This window comes from Salminus brasiliensis, chromosome 6 (assembly GCF_030463535.1).
Source record: "Salminus brasiliensis chromosome 6, fSalBra1.hap2, whole genome shotgun sequence".
Taxonomy (NCBI): domain Eukaryota; kingdom Metazoa; phylum Chordata; class Actinopteri; order Characiformes; family Bryconidae; genus Salminus; species Salminus brasiliensis.
The window spans coordinates 13358905-13376252 of NC_132883.1; the positions used below are offsets into that span (position 1 = coordinate 13358905).

Sequence of the window (17348 nt, forward strand, 5' to 3'; positions counted from 1 at the left end):
CATTGGACGATGCAGAGTGACGGCTTTGACCAATCAGAGTATTCTGTGTAAAGTCATGGGCGACTCGCCTTGACCAATGTAGACTGACCACGCGTTTAACTGACCGGAGAGGACGGAATGATGATGTTGACAGAAAGAAAGGGGACGATATCGGCATCGTTTAATCTGACCAATAATTACACATGATATTTAATTGTGTATTAATGATCTCTGCAAGAGCAGAATGTTTAGGGAATGGGTGATGTAATAAAATACCTTTATTTCATACCTTTATTCATTTTACTGCATTTTAATCCTCTCCAAATCATCTGTAATTCTACATTTGATAAATGTTTATGTATCGATATCAGCATCAATAGATTTGTACATGAAACTATTGGATATTGACATTGGCCACAATTCCCATATTGACAGATCTCTAGTAATACCTAGTTAGATGCTGATTATGTTCAAGCAGCTACCACAGTATTGTTTGTACAATATTTACCATAAACATTATATGATTTTATTGTCTTTGTCTTCTTATTTAAATGGTCAAATTTACCAAAGTAACCTTGTCTTCAGCATCCAAATGGTAAATGGGTAACCTAAACCAATTTTAAAACAATTACACAAATACTGAGAAAAGGATCAAGCCTAGTTTAAGACTACATTTTCCTTTCAATGGGAAATCTACATTTAGTTTGCTCTGTAGTCTAAAACCAGGTTCAAACCAAGAATAAGCAATTTCTCTGACAACTAAAGTTGGTAAATAACTGCTCAGTTCAGTCAGATGTGTTTAAGCTGGAAGATGTTGTGGAGTGTTGGAGTTTCCCACCTCTGGTTTAACGTACTGAGCAAGAAACTGGCTCTATATGTCCAAAAGTATCCAGACTTCCTTACTTATAAAGTGTCACAGCACCTAACATTTGCTAATAGAACCACATACTTTATAAGCCACATGAGACACAATGGTATAAAGCCCCCCAGCAGAGGAAGTGCATTCTCTGGAGGGATAAAGCTCCAGCCAATATGTTTGAGATGAGCTGGAGTGACCTTTATGATCCAGAGCAGATCATCAACACCAGTTCCCGAGTTCCAAAGCTCTTGTGTTTGGATGCAATAAAATCATTACACTAAGGTTCAAACATCTAAGTTAAAAGTCTTCACAGAAGAGTAGAGGCTGTCACTACTGTACAGGGGGAAAGAAGCTCCAAAGAAAACACACAGAACACGAACACAAAGAAATCTTGGTAAATAGTTATTAAAACATTTACCATTTATATTGGATCAGGTGAAAAAACACAAATACATTCTTCATAGAACAAGGGAAGTTGAAATGAAAGCCATACGCTGACCCAAACAATTATCTTTGCAATTTCATGCTTCCACTAACGCTCTGTTACAAACAGTTGTTTTGGGAGTTAGAAAAATCAGATCACAAAAATGCAAATAGAACCAGTTAAATTCTCAAAATGAATTTTATTGTGTGTAACAATTATAACTGAATTCTTCACAAAACATTTCGCTGGTGACTTAACATAGAGAAAATGATACTGACACAAAAACCTTAAAAAAACTGACTCAAAAACCTAAAAAGAATAAAAAGAAAATAATGAAAAATATATACATATTGTCTGTGTTGTGCAGAAACCTTTTATCTCCAAAAGGAAAACTATACAGGAGAAGGAAAAAACTTCTAATGTAAGTCAATGTAAAAAGATTTTATTCCAAGTAATTTTGGAGCATTTCTATTGGTCCATTAATCACTACATCTTGTCTCAATGTAAAAGACATCTGCCAGATTCATATTATGTCTTAAAAAAAACAAAATGGCAAAAATGAAGATACAAGGTTTTGTCTGACAGCGACAATATAAGAGAAATAACAACTTAATTTAGATTCATTTTAACAATGTCTTAAGTATACAGTATTAATAACTTATCATTTAACAAAACTGCATGCAAATGAAAATGTAAATTATTTAACAGCTTCCTAAACAGGTAATTTAATCAAGTATCCAAGTTTCATGACAATGCAAACACTATTGTGCCATTCTATACAAAAAAAAGAAAGCAATGCCATGTTACAAAAAAGTGCAAAGTAAACAAAGAAAAGGTAAAGGTGCAAAGGTGTATGACACCTCCCAGGTTGTGTGAGGTGTGTTAATTTTCATAGCATTATTTTGAATTTTATAAATCAAGACAGAGGCTGAAAACATTAGTGGCCATAAAGAAATAGTCATTGCTTTTGTCCTTGATCCTCCCTCTAAAGCCTTGAAACTGGCCCATATGAGAAACGCATCAGCACTTTAAAGTTATTAGTGTGAAAAAAACAGGCAAAATATATCCTGCTGCATTAAAAACATCAAAATGTAAAAGGAAGTGAAAGGACAGACAGACACTTACTTGACAAGACAAAAAATAGATGTAAACGTTGCAATTCTGGGTGGAAATGATGTAGTAATGTATAAGTAGAAGAAGGTAAGTATAATTACGTATAAGTTACGTATTCAGTTACAAAAGTCATTGCAGTATTCGGTGGTGACAAGCACCAGTCTCCATGTTTCATCCCAGCAGATGAGAATAACTTCACATTGCATGTTCTCTGATATGTACCTGATTTACAAATAAACAGCAGTTATTAGTGGATTCAGATCCTGGCTCTTCTTCAGTAGACGTCAGCTTTCAAGTATGCAATAGATGTTCATGTAGAGTTAATGACCGTGTTAATCTGTTATGGTAAGAAGAAATTGATCCGTTGAGGGATGGATTTGCACCCCTGTGCCGAGAAGAGTTTCTCTTCTTTGGGTACATATAGCATGGCTTTAGCCACCTCATCCAGGGTCGCCTCGTCAGGCTCCATGCCACGAGCAGCGTACGCGTCCCGAGCGCACAGTTTCACATGACGGTACTCGAGTGGCAGGAATGGCACAAAGAAGTCAATCAAGTGCCCTGACATGAGCTCACTCTGGGCAAATCCTCCTGTAGTCAGATGAGGAAAAGGATAGTGAGAGACAAGGTCAAGTACATTACCATTTAATTTTTAGACATAGAGGTCTGTTTTTAACAGTGGCAAATCCGCAGAGCTTTCTAGGCCTTTACAGTCTATTATAGTATTTTGTAGTTACAGCTAGGCAAGCTTTCCCATTGGTGAAGACAGACGAATCAATCAAACAAATTCTGAAATTCTGAATGAGTGGGACCATGGACTGCAAATACGAGCGACAGCCCACACAGGATTTGGTTAGTTTTTAGTGAACAGCAGAGACAGTTCTGTGCCAGGGCTCTTAACTGTAAGGGACACTGTCACACTGCAGAATGGCACTTTAATAAAGTTAATGTAAAAAGTCATTTTGGAGCATTACCACTGATCCATTCATCATGACATTTTGACACCCTTAAAAAACAGCTTTCAGATGATAAAAAGTGATATAAAAAACAACAACACTGGAGATACAAGGTGTTTGTGGAACAGTGATCATATGTTAATGTCTGTTACAAGCTTTATATAAAACAAGGAATTTCTTTTATATGCATTAAACGCCCTTGTTTCACCTAGAACAGAAAAATAGTGTTTGAGTTGCACTGCCCTTAGCTTAGTCCTAACATACCAGAATCCCATAGCAGGGCTAGCACAAAGTAGCATTGTCATAGATGTGTTTTCTTTGGTTTGATCTGTGGCCTGAACTGAACTAAAGGCATATGTGTAATATTCACATGCAAGATCCATTCAATATATGAATAACATTATATTAAATGTGAAATTGTCTACCTTCAGCCTCCATAGATTCTGAACGCAGTCGATGTTCCAGATCCTCCATGCCGATATCCTCTCTGTTCTGTCCTGAGTGCCAAAAGTCCAGTGCTACTTCAGTGATAGCAACACCACCTATATTGCTGCAGAGAACAGGCTCATTTGCTTTAGGTTATGCAAATCTCTTTTGTAATTATTTTTCAGTAATTATCTCTTACACAAACTCTGTTCCAACATTTCCCATTCTTCCTTCAAACCACTCGCAGGTGCTAAATGTCTATACAAAGCACTTCACCAGAGACTAGTCTATAAGCTCTCTATAAGCACATTTTTGGAACTTCTTAGAGCACACCAACCTGAGAAACAGGAATATGGCTCTCCTGTAACTGACCCCATCCACATTATCATAGTGGTCCATGTAGGGCTTGATTGCATCTATAAGACCAGGGTGCAATTTTTCTGCCTCATCAAAGATGAAGAGAGTCTGTGGGCACCGGAGCACCATGTCTCTAATAGCTTCCCTCAGCTGACCCTACAAAAATACACACAAAGAGCAGGGTTATTGCAATATATCCAAACAGCAGTATGCATATAAATGCAAATAAATGCTGGCATAATATTTCATACACCCCATACACCCAAGTCCCTTATTACAGTAATGAGTTCTAGAAAATACAATATTACACACTCTCATGGCAAACACAATCTACTTGTCAGAATAATCCTATGCAAATACAAACTTGTTTGTAGTAGTGTCTTAGTGGAGTAGAGTCTTGTTTCTTGTAGTGGCCTATAGCAGTAGCTCCCAAACCTAGTCCTAGAGGACCCTCTGTCCTGCACATTTTAGTGGTTTAACACACTATCCACAACTTAAGTAGGGATGGTTTATTAGCTAATTAACTGGATCAGGCATGTCTGGAGGAGGGTAAACTGTGAAGGTAAAATGTGAAGGCAAGGATCAGGGCGTGTGGTATACATATTTTTCAACTTTATAATGTGACTGTATGTGTGGAGAGACTTTCTATAATATAGTGTTTTGTAATGTAAAATGTGTATTTTAATTATGTTTAACATTAACATTAATATACAATATATGGAACATTAATATTTAATATTCATATTTAATAACAAAAAGTAAACCATTAAAATAACCATTCACCAACATAAACTCACAAGATTCTTAGGGACACAAAATTTTCACCTTTCACCGAATAAAAAAAAAAAAAAAAAAGAAGTGACAACTCGCTGACCCTCTCCACCACCCCCTCCATCAGTGTTCTGCTATATGAACTTTACCTGCCACCCAGGTCAGTTGCAAAACTGTATCAAAGAGATTAAGCAATCTACAACTGATTTAATCAATAGGTGAGATCGGGACTGCTGTCTGGCTGTGTTCCAAGAATTAATTCATGTTTTTTTTTGGCCACAAAACTTAATAAACTTAAAACTTAATAAACGCTTTAAACAATGTGTATATGACACATTTCGTACAAAGTCATTCTAAGAAGACCCCCGTAATCATGACCTAATGTCTGTGCTGAGTGCTCTGCTCACCTTGTACACATCCACCAATCTTGCGTGTGGAAAGTGGAACGGGGCGATAAACAAGCGCACACACTCGCTCTTCACTCCGTCCCGGTACAAGTTGTCCGCCACCATCCGGGCCACATAGTTCTTGCCCGTGCCAGACCAGCCATGGAAGGAGAGAGTCAGAGGTTTGTTGGAATCTGGGTTATTGATAAAGCCTTGAACAGCCTTCAGAACCACCGACTGAGCCAAGTGCTGCCCATGAAGTTTTATCTGCAGATCTCGCTCCAGACCTGCACACAAATACACAGTTCGAGAATACAGGTAAAAGGTAACTGGGTAACGCCAAGGGTGAAGGAGAACAACGTAGATGTCTTCCTGATAAAATAAGTTAATTTTCAAACACACATACAGTATTATATATAATGGAAGTGTTAGGAATATATCTCTAATTCTACTTGCTTTCTACTACAGAAAACTAAAATAGGGGCTCAAACTAACACAGGGGAAAAACATAGAAAGGATTTTTTAAATGTAGTTAAATATAAAACTATGTTTAAATGGAACATACTCATACTTATACCTATTTATACAAACACACACACACACACACACACACACACACACACACACACACATATATATATATATATATATATATATATATATATATATATATAAACACATTATTATTCTCACCTGTTTTATTATTAATTGCTGTCTCTGTCTGCCAAATACTTTAAAGCTAGTTAATTCAAACACAGCCTCCCTAGAGAAACTTATATAAGTTGTAATTTATATTATAATATACATTTTTATGCACAGATACATTTTATGCATTCATCTACTTTAAGCTGCATCTATTGCTGACACAAATGTGCAAATGCACACACACAGCTTGTCTAATCCCAGTAGAGAAGTACTGCCAGTGGAATATGACTCTCTGAAACAGATAAACATGCACCCTTTAGAGGGGTATAAACAGCAGTGGAACGGTGTTCTCTGGAATGATGGTGCTCCATCCAATACTTTGAGTTGGAGAGTTGGGGATGGTAATAATCTATCACCCTGACCTTAATAACGCTCATTACTGAATGCAATAAGATTCTCACAGCAATGCTTCAAAATTAAGTAGGAAGCCTTCCCTGGACAGTAGAGACAGTAAAACATAAAAGCAGGAAAACCCTTTAACACCCTTGGTTTCAAAGGAAACAATGAAACAGTGGTGTTCCAATACATACTTAAAAATATGAACTGCTTCCAAATGATAGGTGCTGGAAACAAAACTGACATTTTCATTTGTAGCAGAGGTGTGTAGCTTGCACATGTTTACATCCGTAGATCCACTAGCTAGAACATTTGTACTTTGAGTTGTACTCCGTCCTGACTTGTATTTATCCAATTGGAAACACAAAACGTAACCATGTCCCACACGTTCCGGCTCATGCAACACTGAAAATGAACTATTAGGGTGAGTTCATGGTCATTGAGGTTGAACACCAGTGTGGGTATGTCTGTATTTACCTGTGAGGTTATTAGTAATTCTACAGTCCCCTGAATCACAACATTGTCCCAGGCTGCAGTACCAGGCAGACATCATGCTCATGTAATCTTGAGAAAGCCAGGACCAAATGTCTCCAGTAGGCACTAGAAAGAGGACAAGGCAAGTATAAACATCTGTAATATTGTTCACAAAAAAAAAACAAAAAAAAGCAATACCAGCTTATTTAGTTGGAATGTCTCATCTGGACTTTAGCTGAATTCTTCTTTGTCTAAGATGATTGTGGTAGTTGATCAGCTTGACATAAATATTATATATGTTAGCTAATATTCATATGTATGTTTGGTCAGACTTGTAGATCAACTGAACCATCATACCAAAACCAGCTTAACTAACATTAGCCTGAGCCTGGCTTTAGGGAGGGAGAACTGAAAGCCCTTTCTTGGCTTTTTCTTCCAACAAGGTGAGCAATACAAATCCTCAAGGGAGCTTTTCTACGTGCATTTCAAATGAGCTACAGTTCACCCACAGCTAAAGTAGAGATCTGGGCCCATACTGGGCGTAGGAGTGCTGATCTAGACTCAGGTTAGTCTCTGCTTTACAGTGACAGTATTGACAGCTGGAGATCCTGGACTCTCCTACTCTGAAAAGATGCCTCAACCTGGCTCTGGTCCTGTTCTCAGTTCTCGCCGGCTGGTGTTGAACTACCCGACAGGAAAAAAAAACAAGCCGCTTCTTTACCTTGCTGGCTCACATCGTCCTGGTTAGGCTGACACTCTCCTTCCCAAACGTGACAGTAGATGTAATTGAAGTAGTAGGTGGAAACATTAGAGATGCTATCAAACTGGAAGAAATCGGCTCTAACCGAGGCCGCCAGGAATGCGGAGAAAATGAATAAGACGATCATCAGGACCGGTGCGAATGTAGAGTATCTAATGAAAACAAGAGCGACCGGACAGATCTTTCTTTTACGTCCATCCAGGCCAACCGCACCGGCCGCTTTTTACGCTTCTGTGGACGTAAAACCGCACCACCACTGTTTACCCTGGCCAAGAAATCATACCGTGACGTCACATCCGCCACTTCCACGCAAGCGCCGTACAGCAGACACCCTCCCAGAGAAGCCTCGGGACTGTAGGTAGGATATAGCACAAGATCAGAAAACGCTCCCAGAAAGTATGTTTGGAGAGCCTACATAACTGCATAGAGGATCAATCCGCTTTCAGAGGTGATAAATCTTGAGAATTTAATTTGCCATGCAGGCTTTGGTAATAGTCAAGAGGGTCTTAATTTTCTTAGACTTTAGGGCATGCTTCCTTCTTTCTACTTTTCATGCAGTGTTGTACTGTATCGAAAAGACATTTCCATTATCCAGTGGATTTAAAAGAACCAAACTAAATCACTGGGAATACCAAAGTCTTACTTTAAAAAAAAAAAAAAAAAAAAACAACTTTAGAGGCACACCTCTGAAGACCCCCTTGTAAATTCTGCCATCAAGCTTACTTTCCATGTTAAATCACAGAGCCCAATCAGCATATCCATTAAAGTACATGGGCTAGCAATCAGAAATTAGTAAAATCAATAGAATAATAGCCCAGAGTGCCCATGGCCCTTGGATCAAAGGCCAGGGATTAAAAGTAGGCTATACCATTTATTCATGAAAAACACTCATAGGATTTGGAATGAATCACATACACAAATTGACATTCAAATTCACTTTATTACATAATGCAAACAGACAGTAGTTAAGACAACTACTGTCGCACTACTGCCTGGTGTCTCATATCTGGGTTTCAACTTGCAGCGGCAGACATCCTGGGTTGGTCACTGGAGAAAGAAAATTTCAGTCAGAAGAGTCTATGGCCACAAAACAAATGCCAGCTATCTACAGCAACCTCAGAAGTAAATGGAACGGAAAGGTGTATAATCAGTAGATTCATTTGGCAGAATCTTTTCATCACAGGTTGCAGGATAAATCCTCCACACTCCCAACACTACTCACCTCCGAATCTCCAGTCTAGTGAGACTGGACTGCCCAGCCTGCCCCACCTGCATTTCAGTGCAAGAATACTTCTGTCTGACTAGGTATGATCCATGATCCTTAGTGAAGGGAAAAGTAAATTTCAGTTACTTCCAGAAGCAGAACAGGAGAACCACATGAACAGTGTGCCTCAGACAAGTATTTGGTGGTTGCTAGTTCATCAGTCTATGTCAAGAGTAGCAAATAAGGGTCATCACAGGACACATTCAAAGCAAACTCAAAGCCATTTAAACAGGAACATACCTCAAATGCTTTGACATTCTGCAATCATCTCACTGCTTCGTGCTTTGATTGGTGTCCCCTAGTACAAGCACAGAAGACTTAATACAAGTACAGACTAAAGAATGGAAGTGTAATACAGGCTCACTGTTTCAGTACAACGTTGTCCTCAATCTAATTCAGGGAGATTCCCATTGTTCTTTTTTTTACATCACAAACAGCTCAATTGCCTGCAGTACAGTATTAAATGAGTTGCTAGCTTACCAGTTGACAACCGATCCATCAACCTTTAAAAAAAATAAAATAAAGTTGTTAAACAACATGCCTTAGATATGCATTTGGTGGTTGTTGCTAGTTCATGAGTAGCAAATCACAGAGTAGGTAATCACAGGACACAGCAAACTTTCAATTGAGAAACATACCTCAAAAACTTGTGCTTGAGAAACTTTGGAATGCTGCAAGAGAGGGAAAAAAAAGAAGTTTACTTTCTATTAAAGACTAGATCTGCAAGTACACTTGTTTCAAAAGCCTCAGAAGCAAGTTTTCAGAAATGACTTCTGTCCACTACTCTTATACTTTTTTTTATTCATCACAGGCTACAAGGAGAAAAATAAATAAATAAGATCCATACCTCAGCCCACCTCAGTCATGTTTGCAGACAGCATACAGCCTGAAGGAACAGGTTACAGTTAGATCCAAATCCAGATTCATTTTAGTGCACAAACTCAAAAGCGGTTCATCAGCAAGATGTTGTCCACATTAGCATTCAGGTCAGACATTTGTAAAACATCATTGAACCCAAACTGTGGGCTAGAATGCAAGTAGTACGATTACACACCTGAGACCACTTGACCGCCCCAAGCATTTGGGTTTCAGCTGCCTCACCTGTCAATGAGCATACACCTGTTAGAACACAGAATGAGTGGCAACAAGGGCTACCGTTAGCACCTAAAGACCATGTCAGCCAGAGCTAATATCCAATCTCCATGGCAAAGTCAAAGGACATCAGATCATCATTGCGGTCAGTGACCAATGTATGCCCAGTTAAGGCATGTTGACACTTACCCTTCATTTACTGTAAGTCATGCCTAAGGGGAAGAGAAAATACCAGATATTAGAACATGCCCGTTTTGGACACTGAGCATTTCAGTAAGTCACAACCCAGATCAGTCAAGCACTTGTCCTCAAAAAGATCAGTGACCTGATTCAGAAGTCATCCTCTCTAGACTGTTTCATGGGACCCCTGACCAAGCAAGACAACTTACCTGCAGGACTGACTCCTATGGATGCAAGCTTTTAGGATAGACTTGCCACCATCACAGACACTACAAAAGACTGAGAGAAAACCTACATTAAATAACTTTAAGATGCTGCAGTTACAAACACACATCTTCACTTGATACATCAGATAGGAGCGAAAGACTGTGCTCATTGTTCTACATGGTGTTTCTGCTGAACTATGCAGTCATCACTTGTATCATTTACACCAAGTAGTCAAGCAAAAACCTTCCATTTATGCCGGTTTGACTTGTAACCACCAGTTTACATCTTCCATAGATAATAAACAAAGAAATGCACCAAAAACTCTCAACATTAACTTCCATTGAAAGTAAAGGTTCACTCACACCTGGAAACAAACTGGCATTGTGGACAAAGTTTCGGCTTGACTACAATAGATGACCAGTATGTGCATCTTTACCATTCATCCAACTTCATTCCACCACTTCATGCTCCCGCCAGATGACCCCTAGAGCAAGCAGAGAAAAACTTACTACAAAGAACAGATACAGGGTCAAAAGAATAATGCAATCTCACTGTTTCAGTACAGTGTTGTCCTCAATCAAATTCAGGGAGATTCCCATTGTACTTTTGTTTACATCACAAACAGCTGATCAGTACAGTATTTAAATAACTTACAGGTCCCATAAAGCTTACCTGTTGTTTCAACTGACCCATCATCCTGGGAGGGGGAAGGAGGAAGAAAAAAAAAAAAAAAAAAAAGAAATTAGGACTTCCATTCAGAATTAGATCTACAAGCACACATACTCTAAATGCCTCAGAACATGTTTTCAGAAATCACTTCTGTCCACTACTCTTATTCATTTTTATTCATCACAGGCTAAAGGAAGACACCATGCACTTATAGCTCAAGTATTTTGACCTCAAAACCACATACAGAAGAGAGAAAGAACTTACCAACTAGCCGAAGAGAAACGTGACTCAAAAAAGGCAACTCATCTGCAATGAAAGAATCATCAAGGTTAGCCACGTGGCCAGGGCCTAAACAAGGTACAATAAAGATAGCAGTTTCCATGCAAATCAGGATGTTGACACTCAGCAACCTTTTCTCAGATGTCCCTACCAACATAGTTCTCATCATATCTGCATGGAGATTTGAAAGGGGCTAGCCATGTCCACCACGAACCTTGAGTTGCAGTAGCTAGCTAGCATTACCTGCTAACTATTCAAAGGCAAATACTAACGTTAGTTTCCCTCTATTATAAGGGAACTTATACTAAATATGCGTTTAGGATTTTCCATAACCGTTCGTCTATGCAAACAATAGATTTGATTTAAAACATGGATCATTTCTTTCGACCTGATCAGAACCACGTGGTTAAGTCAGCGGTAAATAATGCCCGCAATAATTACTTTACTTTTACACAAACTACAATCTAACGCACACACATATAGATCAACGAACTCTAAACAACTAGCCTACCATTTTAAGTACAGCTATTTTTTAAAAAAAGCTTTGACTTCACCCACCATCCACTCGAGACCGGAGAAGAATGAGACCGGAAAACAGGCCGCAGCGGAATTTATACCGTCCGCCGCAAAGCCCTGTGGGACGGATTTCAGACGGTGCAGGCGCTGACGGAGGTGCGCGCTTATTCCACCAGGTGACGCTACGCTCCTACATTGCCTATGAACAGTATTCACCTCTTTGCATGTTTTCCCCCTTTTATTACTTTAAGAAATGGGATTATGATCAATATAATACCAGTAAAATAATGTCAATCAAATTAAAATGTATAATGTAAAATTAATTACTGCATAAATAAATATTGCCCCCCTTTGAAGTGAAGGCCAAGCAAATAGTGCTAGTGGTCTCACAACTAATGAAAGTGCAGTGCAGTGAATGTGTCTAAAGTGACTGTAATATAAAGACATCAGTATTCCTGGCTACAAAAACACCACTGAAGAAAAGAAAAAACAAAAACATGCACCTCTGAGAAAAAGGTAGGGGATGGGTCCAAAAACGTCCAAGCCACTGAAAATCCCCTGATGTTCTGTTAAATCCACCATCAAGAAATTGAAGGAATATGGCACATGTGTAAATCTGTCCAGAGCATGCTGTCCTCACAAACTCCTGTAGGCTGTATAGGAGGAAATATTTAAATATACAGTTTTTGTGACTTCACAAATATAATGAATGCAAACTGGGCTATTTTAAAAGTTTCCATATATGGACTGTATTGCTTGGGGAGTGACCTGTATATTTTGTCATTTTAACAGTATTTGCATTTAACATCAAACATAAGAAACATTTGTTTTTCTAAGGTGCTACAAAGTGTTGTATGAGTGATTCCAGAGGGAAGCAAAAACATTTTTGGCTCTTAAAAAAAAAAGCATATTTAAAAAAGGGATATGTGGGTGGAGAACATTTTAACGTATTAAAAAAGTTGATGGGAATGTCCTTTATCAATTTAAATGTTCTTCATATGTATCTTTTTTTATTTAATTAAAACTGGTTCTTCTTGTAGTAGAGTGAGATGAGAGATGAGTGCCTGTGTTATCTGGCCCACTTTACTGAATCTTCCCAGTCCAAGGAAGACAAAGATTTTGTGACCTACTTATCTGAGGCAAATTGTGCCTATGGAAAATGAATGTGCATGTGGCAGGGCATCCAGGCCACCACCAACTAAAAGACCCCTACACCTGCTTGTGATGGTGAGGCCTCCCTTCTGGTTGCACAGAACATCTATGCACAGTTTGTAATACATAAATACACACCCACATGTTCCCTCAGTGTAAAAATACAATGTGCAATAACCCCCCCCCCCCAATCAAGTCAATTTGCTATTATATATACACTGTTAACAGAGCATTGCTTACCTCAGAAGTTACATTTTGAGGGAGCCAGAGGCATGGTCACAAAGCCCAGTTATGACTTTGTATGGTGATGAAATAGGACCAGTCTTCTCACTCAATGCCCAAGACAGGGAAAGTAAAGGCTTTTACTAACAATTACTTAAGCTGCCTTTTGGTTGCACTGCAATGCCATCTCAAACTCCATACAGAAGTGAGCATTACAGCCATGCTACTGGTCAAAACTGATGTTTAATCTTGAATAGTTAACTTCCTAATTGCTATTGGTCAAAAAGGCTTCGCAGTGACAGACCAAGTGAAACTGACATTATGGAAAATAATTACAAGCAAAAAACAGCAACCTGAATATCCCTATTCAACAATCTTAGAGATGGCTGTTAAAACGGTGCTTGCTGCACTAACAAGGGTCCAGCTGACTTGCACCAGGTACACAGGGAGTCTTGCAGATCATGCAAGGTTGCAGTCATTGGCACCCACATTGAACACTCCTTTATTATGAAGAATTTACCTGTTGCATTTGCTGGAATATAAATGACAAATCTTCATTTAAGAAAAACTTTATTGCATAAAAAGCAAACCACATGATTGTGAAACATGACATACACCAAGACCCACTCCCATTGCTGCAAATCTGCTCTTCACGTTCAGATGAGCATCAGCCAGACCCTGGAGAAAAGAAGCCACAGTTAGACAGGTCTACAAGCCTAGTACAACCATGAGCCTAGTCACAACCTCAGAAGTAAATGGAACGGAAAGGTGTATAATCAGTAGACTCATTTGGCAGAATCTTTTCATCACAGGTTGCAGGATAAATCCTCCACACTCCCAACACTACTCACCTCAGAATCTCCAGTCTAGAATGACTAGACCCCAGCACACATTGCCTGCCATCATCCCTAAATTAACAGGTTACAGTCAGTGCTTGGAGCAACCAATAAAAATCATAACATGCACTTGAGCACTTAAGTCAGATATTTGTAAAATCACTGTTTTACAAACATTGGGCCCAAAACCCAAACTGTGGGCTAGAATGTACATAGTACGATTACACACCTGAGACCACTTGACCGCCCCAAGCATTTGGGTTTCAGGAGACAGGCAGCCTCACCTGTCAATGAGCATACACCTGTTAGAACAGAGAATGAGTGGCCACAAGGGCTACCATTAGTGCCTAAAGACCATGTCAGCCAGAGCCAATATCCAATCTCCATTGTAAAGTCAAAGGACATCAGATCATTGTGGTCAGGGACCAATTAATGCCCAGCAGGCATGTTGACACTTACCCTTCATTTACTGTAGGTCATGCCTACGGGGAAGGGAAAAGACCAGATATTAGAACATGCCCATTTTGGACACCAAGCATTTCAGTAAGTCACAACCCAGATCAGTCAAGCACTTGTCCTCAAAAAGATCAGTGACCTGATTCAGAAGTCATCCTCTCTAGACTGTTTCATGGGACCCCTGACCAAGCAAGACAACTTACCTGCAGGACTGCCTCTTAAGACACCAGGCTTCTTATAGATGGCAGACACCACACCATAGTAGACCCTACAAACAAAAACCTACATTTAAAAATGGCATCAAGAAACTGTAGTTAAACACCCCTTTACTTGATACATCAGATAGGAGCGAAAGACTGTGCTCATTGTTCTACATGGTGTTTCTGCTGAACTATGCAGTCATCACTTGTATCCTTTGAAATATTAAAGCAACTTAACCATAAAGACTTACATTTTTGGAGGTCCAGACAGCCCAATTCCTGCAATTGAGAGAAAGTAATTTAGAATCCAACAAGCCCATTAGTTAATCAAAAAGGGTGAAAGAGATACATCAGCTAGGAGCGAAAGACTGTGCTCTTAGTTCTACATGGAGATTCTGCTGAACTATGCAGTCATCACTTGTATCAATTTATAATAGTGTGAACATCTCTTCACTATTTACCATTCATCCAACTTCATGACACCTCTTCACACTCCAGCCAGAGGTCCCCTAGAGCAAGCAGAGAAAGAAGGGGGGGGGGGGGAGATTACTACAAAGAACAGATACAGGGTCAAAAGAATAATGCAATCTCACTGTTTCAGTACAGTGTTGTCCTCAATCAAATTCAGGGAGATTCCCATTGTACTTTTGTTTACATCACAAACAGCTGAACATCTGCAAATTATGCAAAGTATGTAACAGTCACTTGAAGCTTACCGGTTGACTCAACCAATACACCATCCTTATTTGCTGAGGAAAGGGGAGGGAAAGGAAAAATAAATTACTTTGAGAAGCAAAAGCACAAAAGACAAACATGTGTAAAATGTGCCTCAGAGAATTATTTGGTGGTTGCTAGTTCATCAGCTTTAGGTCAAGAGTAGCAAATAAGGTCATCACAGGACACATCTGAAATGGACTCATGTCCTAAACCAGGGATACTCAATCCTGGAGATCTACCACCCTAAAAAGTTCAGATCTAACACAGCTGACTAATGTTCAGTTTCTCCTGAAGGCCTTCGTTATCTGGCTCTGGTGTTAGATTCAGGTTGGAGCTAAACTCTGCAGGGTGGTAGATCTCCAGGACCAGGATTGAACAGTCCTGTCCTAAACAAAACATACCTTCCAAGTGCACTTCTGCAGTACGCCACTTAATCCCTCCCTGGAAATGCTGCAAATTGGATAGGGAAACAACTTTTAGGCCTCCCATTCAAGATCAAGTCTACAATTAATACACATATGTACAAAGTATTATCAAAAGCCTCAGAAGCAAGTTTTCAGAAATGTCTCCTGTCCACTACTCTTATTCATTTTTTAATTCATCACAGGCTACATTTTATATTTGTAAAACATGCATACCTCAAGGTCCAGATACCATGTACCCTGCACAATAAAAGAAACCAAAAGGGAGTGTTAACAGCAGCAGCCACTCAAGTTACACACTAAAACTACAGGCCCAAAAGCCTCAGAATAGCATTTTCAGAAACCACTTCTGTCCACTACTCTTATTCATTTTTATTCATCACTGGCTTTAGAGAATAATCGGTAGCACACGCATATCTCGCCACATTGATCTCTGTCGCAGGAGATAAAATCCAGAAAATGGGCACAGAAAATACGCACCTTAGAATCAGATCACGGAGCCAAAGTAAGTCGACCCATCTGCAAGAAAGCGATCATCAAGGTTAGCCACGTGGCCAGGGCCTGTGCGAATTACAGTAAGGACCGCACTTTCCACGCAAATCAGGATGTTGACACTCAGCAACCTTTTCTCAGATGTCCCTACCAACATAGTTTTCATCATATTTGCATGGAGACTGGCAAATTAGCTCTATTTACAGTGGGAAAACAGGGCTGTGTACCATAAACTAGATAGCTAGCTAGCATTTCCTGTTAGCCTTAGCAAGCTAAATAGATAGCTACGTTAGCATGGTTGCACCCCTTTTAAACAGGAGGGCGTTTAAGATGCTCCTTCACTGCTCCTTTAGGCAGAATCCTGAGGAGATCTGATCAAACACTAACGCACCTTTTGTCGGTCTGAACGGAGCCCACGTGCTCAAGTCGGTATTAAACTAACGTGGAAGAATACTCCTTAACATTCACACTAACTGCTGCCTACTGCACCAAAATAACTAATATAACACGGAACTACGTAATCAATGACATATAAAAGCTTAAGTCGTTAGTTTTATTTGTCACATGTTCACTCACCCCGACTCGATCCCGGAGCCGAATGAGACCGGAAAAACGGAACGCAGCGAATTTATACCAATCGCCGCAAAGCTTTATGGGACGAGTTTCAGACAGTGCAGGAGCTGATGGAAGTGCGCGCCTGGTCCACCAGGTGGCGCTGCGCTCATATTTTCTCGAAACGAACACTTCAGAACAGCAGAACTTCTCTTATTATACCTACACATATCGCTTTTTAATCCACATTATTATTATTATTGAATTCATAAGAAATTCAATTGTTATGAAAAGAATAGATCATTAGTAAAAGTAAAAATACATTTAAATTCTTAATAAAAATATAAGTAAGTCCTTGTTCATTTTTATAGGAATATGTTGAATAGTATGAATGTAACGTAATGATGCTCCTAAAGTATCAAGTTCATAATATCAAAGTTTCAAAGAATCAAGAAAATTTCAATTCAGCTTTCAATTTTAGCTAAACTAAGGAAACGACGACAGAGATCGGATGGGTAAATCGAGGTAAAACGTTCAAATGATTTAAAT

At 39.2% G+C, this 17348-nt stretch overlaps 1 protein-coding gene, 1 long non-coding RNA gene and 15 other non-coding genes across 19 annotated transcripts; all 17 read right to left on the reverse strand.

Annotated features, from left to right (window-relative positions):
- Window positions 1-1481: 1481 nt before the first annotated feature.
- tor3a (torsin family 3, member A) lies at window positions 1482-7820 on the reverse strand. Its single transcript, XM_072680879.1, has 6 exons — window positions 7505-7820; window positions 6787-6909; window positions 5290-5555; window positions 4092-4267; window positions 3754-3878; window positions 1482-2963 (listed from the first exon to the last, which is right to left on the reverse strand). The coding sequence occupies exons 1-6, from the start codon at window positions 7668-7670 to the stop codon at window positions 2716-2718; spliced, it is 1104 nt and encodes a 367-aa protein (XP_072536980.1). The 5' UTR covers window positions 7671-7820; the 3' UTR covers window positions 1482-2715.
- Window positions 7821-8463: 643 nt separating this feature from the next.
- Window positions 8464-16857, reverse strand: LOC140557336 (uncharacterized). Of its 3 annotated transcripts, none has more exons than XR_011979814.1 (16): window positions 16824-16857; window positions 16236-16274; window positions 15972-15995; window positions 15735-15783; window positions 15333-15365; window positions 15078-15125; window positions 14868-14895; window positions 14620-14684; window positions 14420-14442; window positions 9862-9908; window positions 9655-9693; window positions 9446-9478; window positions 9288-9310; window positions 9048-9105; window positions 8766-8863; window positions 8464-8590 (listed from the first exon to the last, which is right to left on the reverse strand). It is a non-coding gene; the product is annotated as an uncharacterized lncRNA (long non-coding RNA). The 3 variants fall into 3 exon arrangements; XR_011979813.1 differs by having other exon boundaries at window positions 9862-9926; XR_011979815.1 differs by lacking the exons at window positions 8464-8590; window positions 8766-8863; window positions 9048-9105; ... (2 more) ...; window positions 9655-9693; window positions 9862-9908 and adding exons at window positions 13678-13802; window positions 13976-14032; window positions 14190-14262.
- Window positions 8656-8729, reverse strand: LOC140557857 (small nucleolar RNA SNORD47). The gene has a single exon (XR_011979849.1). It is a non-coding gene; the product is annotated as a small nucleolar RNA SNORD47 (small nucleolar RNA).
- LOC140557853 (small nucleolar RNA SNORD79) lies at window positions 9169-9246 on the reverse strand. The gene has a single exon (XR_011979846.1). It is a non-coding gene; the product is annotated as a small nucleolar RNA SNORD79 (small nucleolar RNA).
- Window positions 9550-9621, reverse strand: LOC140557870 (small nucleolar RNA SNORD75). Its single transcript, XR_011979862.1, has one exon. It is a non-coding gene; the product is annotated as a small nucleolar RNA SNORD75 (small nucleolar RNA).
- Window positions 9759-9821, reverse strand: LOC140557866 (small nucleolar RNA SNORD78). The gene has a single exon (XR_011979858.1). It is a non-coding gene; the product is annotated as a small nucleolar RNA SNORD78 (small nucleolar RNA).
- On the reverse strand, window positions 10420-10504 carry LOC140557862 (small nucleolar RNA snR60/Z15/Z230/Z193/J17). The gene has a single exon (XR_011979854.1). It is a non-coding gene; the product is annotated as a small nucleolar RNA snR60/Z15/Z230/Z193/J17 (small nucleolar RNA).
- On the reverse strand, window positions 10836-10913 carry LOC140557854 (small nucleolar RNA SNORD79). The gene has a single exon (XR_011979847.1). It is a non-coding gene; the product is annotated as a small nucleolar RNA SNORD79 (small nucleolar RNA).
- On the reverse strand, window positions 11076-11144 carry LOC140557868 (small nucleolar RNA SNORD75). The gene has a single exon (XR_011979860.1). It is a non-coding gene; the product is annotated as a small nucleolar RNA SNORD75 (small nucleolar RNA).
- Window positions 11334-11413, reverse strand: LOC140557861 (small nucleolar RNA SNORD74). The gene has a single exon (XR_011979853.1). It is a non-coding gene; the product is annotated as a small nucleolar RNA SNORD74 (small nucleolar RNA).
- LOC140557858 (small nucleolar RNA SNORD47) lies at window positions 13866-13939 on the reverse strand. The gene has a single exon (XR_011979850.1). It is a non-coding gene; the product is annotated as a small nucleolar RNA SNORD47 (small nucleolar RNA).
- LOC140557864 (small nucleolar RNA snR60/Z15/Z230/Z193/J17) lies at window positions 14747-14831 on the reverse strand. The gene has a single exon (XR_011979856.1). It is a non-coding gene; the product is annotated as a small nucleolar RNA snR60/Z15/Z230/Z193/J17 (small nucleolar RNA).
- Window positions 14959-15043, reverse strand: LOC140557863 (small nucleolar RNA snR60/Z15/Z230/Z193/J17). The gene has a single exon (XR_011979855.1). It is a non-coding gene; the product is annotated as a small nucleolar RNA snR60/Z15/Z230/Z193/J17 (small nucleolar RNA).
- Window positions 15207-15284, reverse strand: LOC140557856 (small nucleolar RNA SNORD79). Its single transcript, XR_011979848.1, has one exon. It is a non-coding gene; the product is annotated as a small nucleolar RNA SNORD79 (small nucleolar RNA).
- LOC140557871 (small nucleolar RNA SNORD75) lies at window positions 15872-15943 on the reverse strand. Its single transcript, XR_011979863.1, has one exon. It is a non-coding gene; the product is annotated as a small nucleolar RNA SNORD75 (small nucleolar RNA).
- LOC140557869 (small nucleolar RNA SNORD75) lies at window positions 16074-16143 on the reverse strand. The gene has a single exon (XR_011979861.1). It is a non-coding gene; the product is annotated as a small nucleolar RNA SNORD75 (small nucleolar RNA).
- LOC140557860 (small nucleolar RNA SNORD74) lies at window positions 16347-16426 on the reverse strand. Its single transcript, XR_011979852.1, has one exon. It is a non-coding gene; the product is annotated as a small nucleolar RNA SNORD74 (small nucleolar RNA).
- Window positions 16858-17348: the final 491 nt, after the last annotated feature.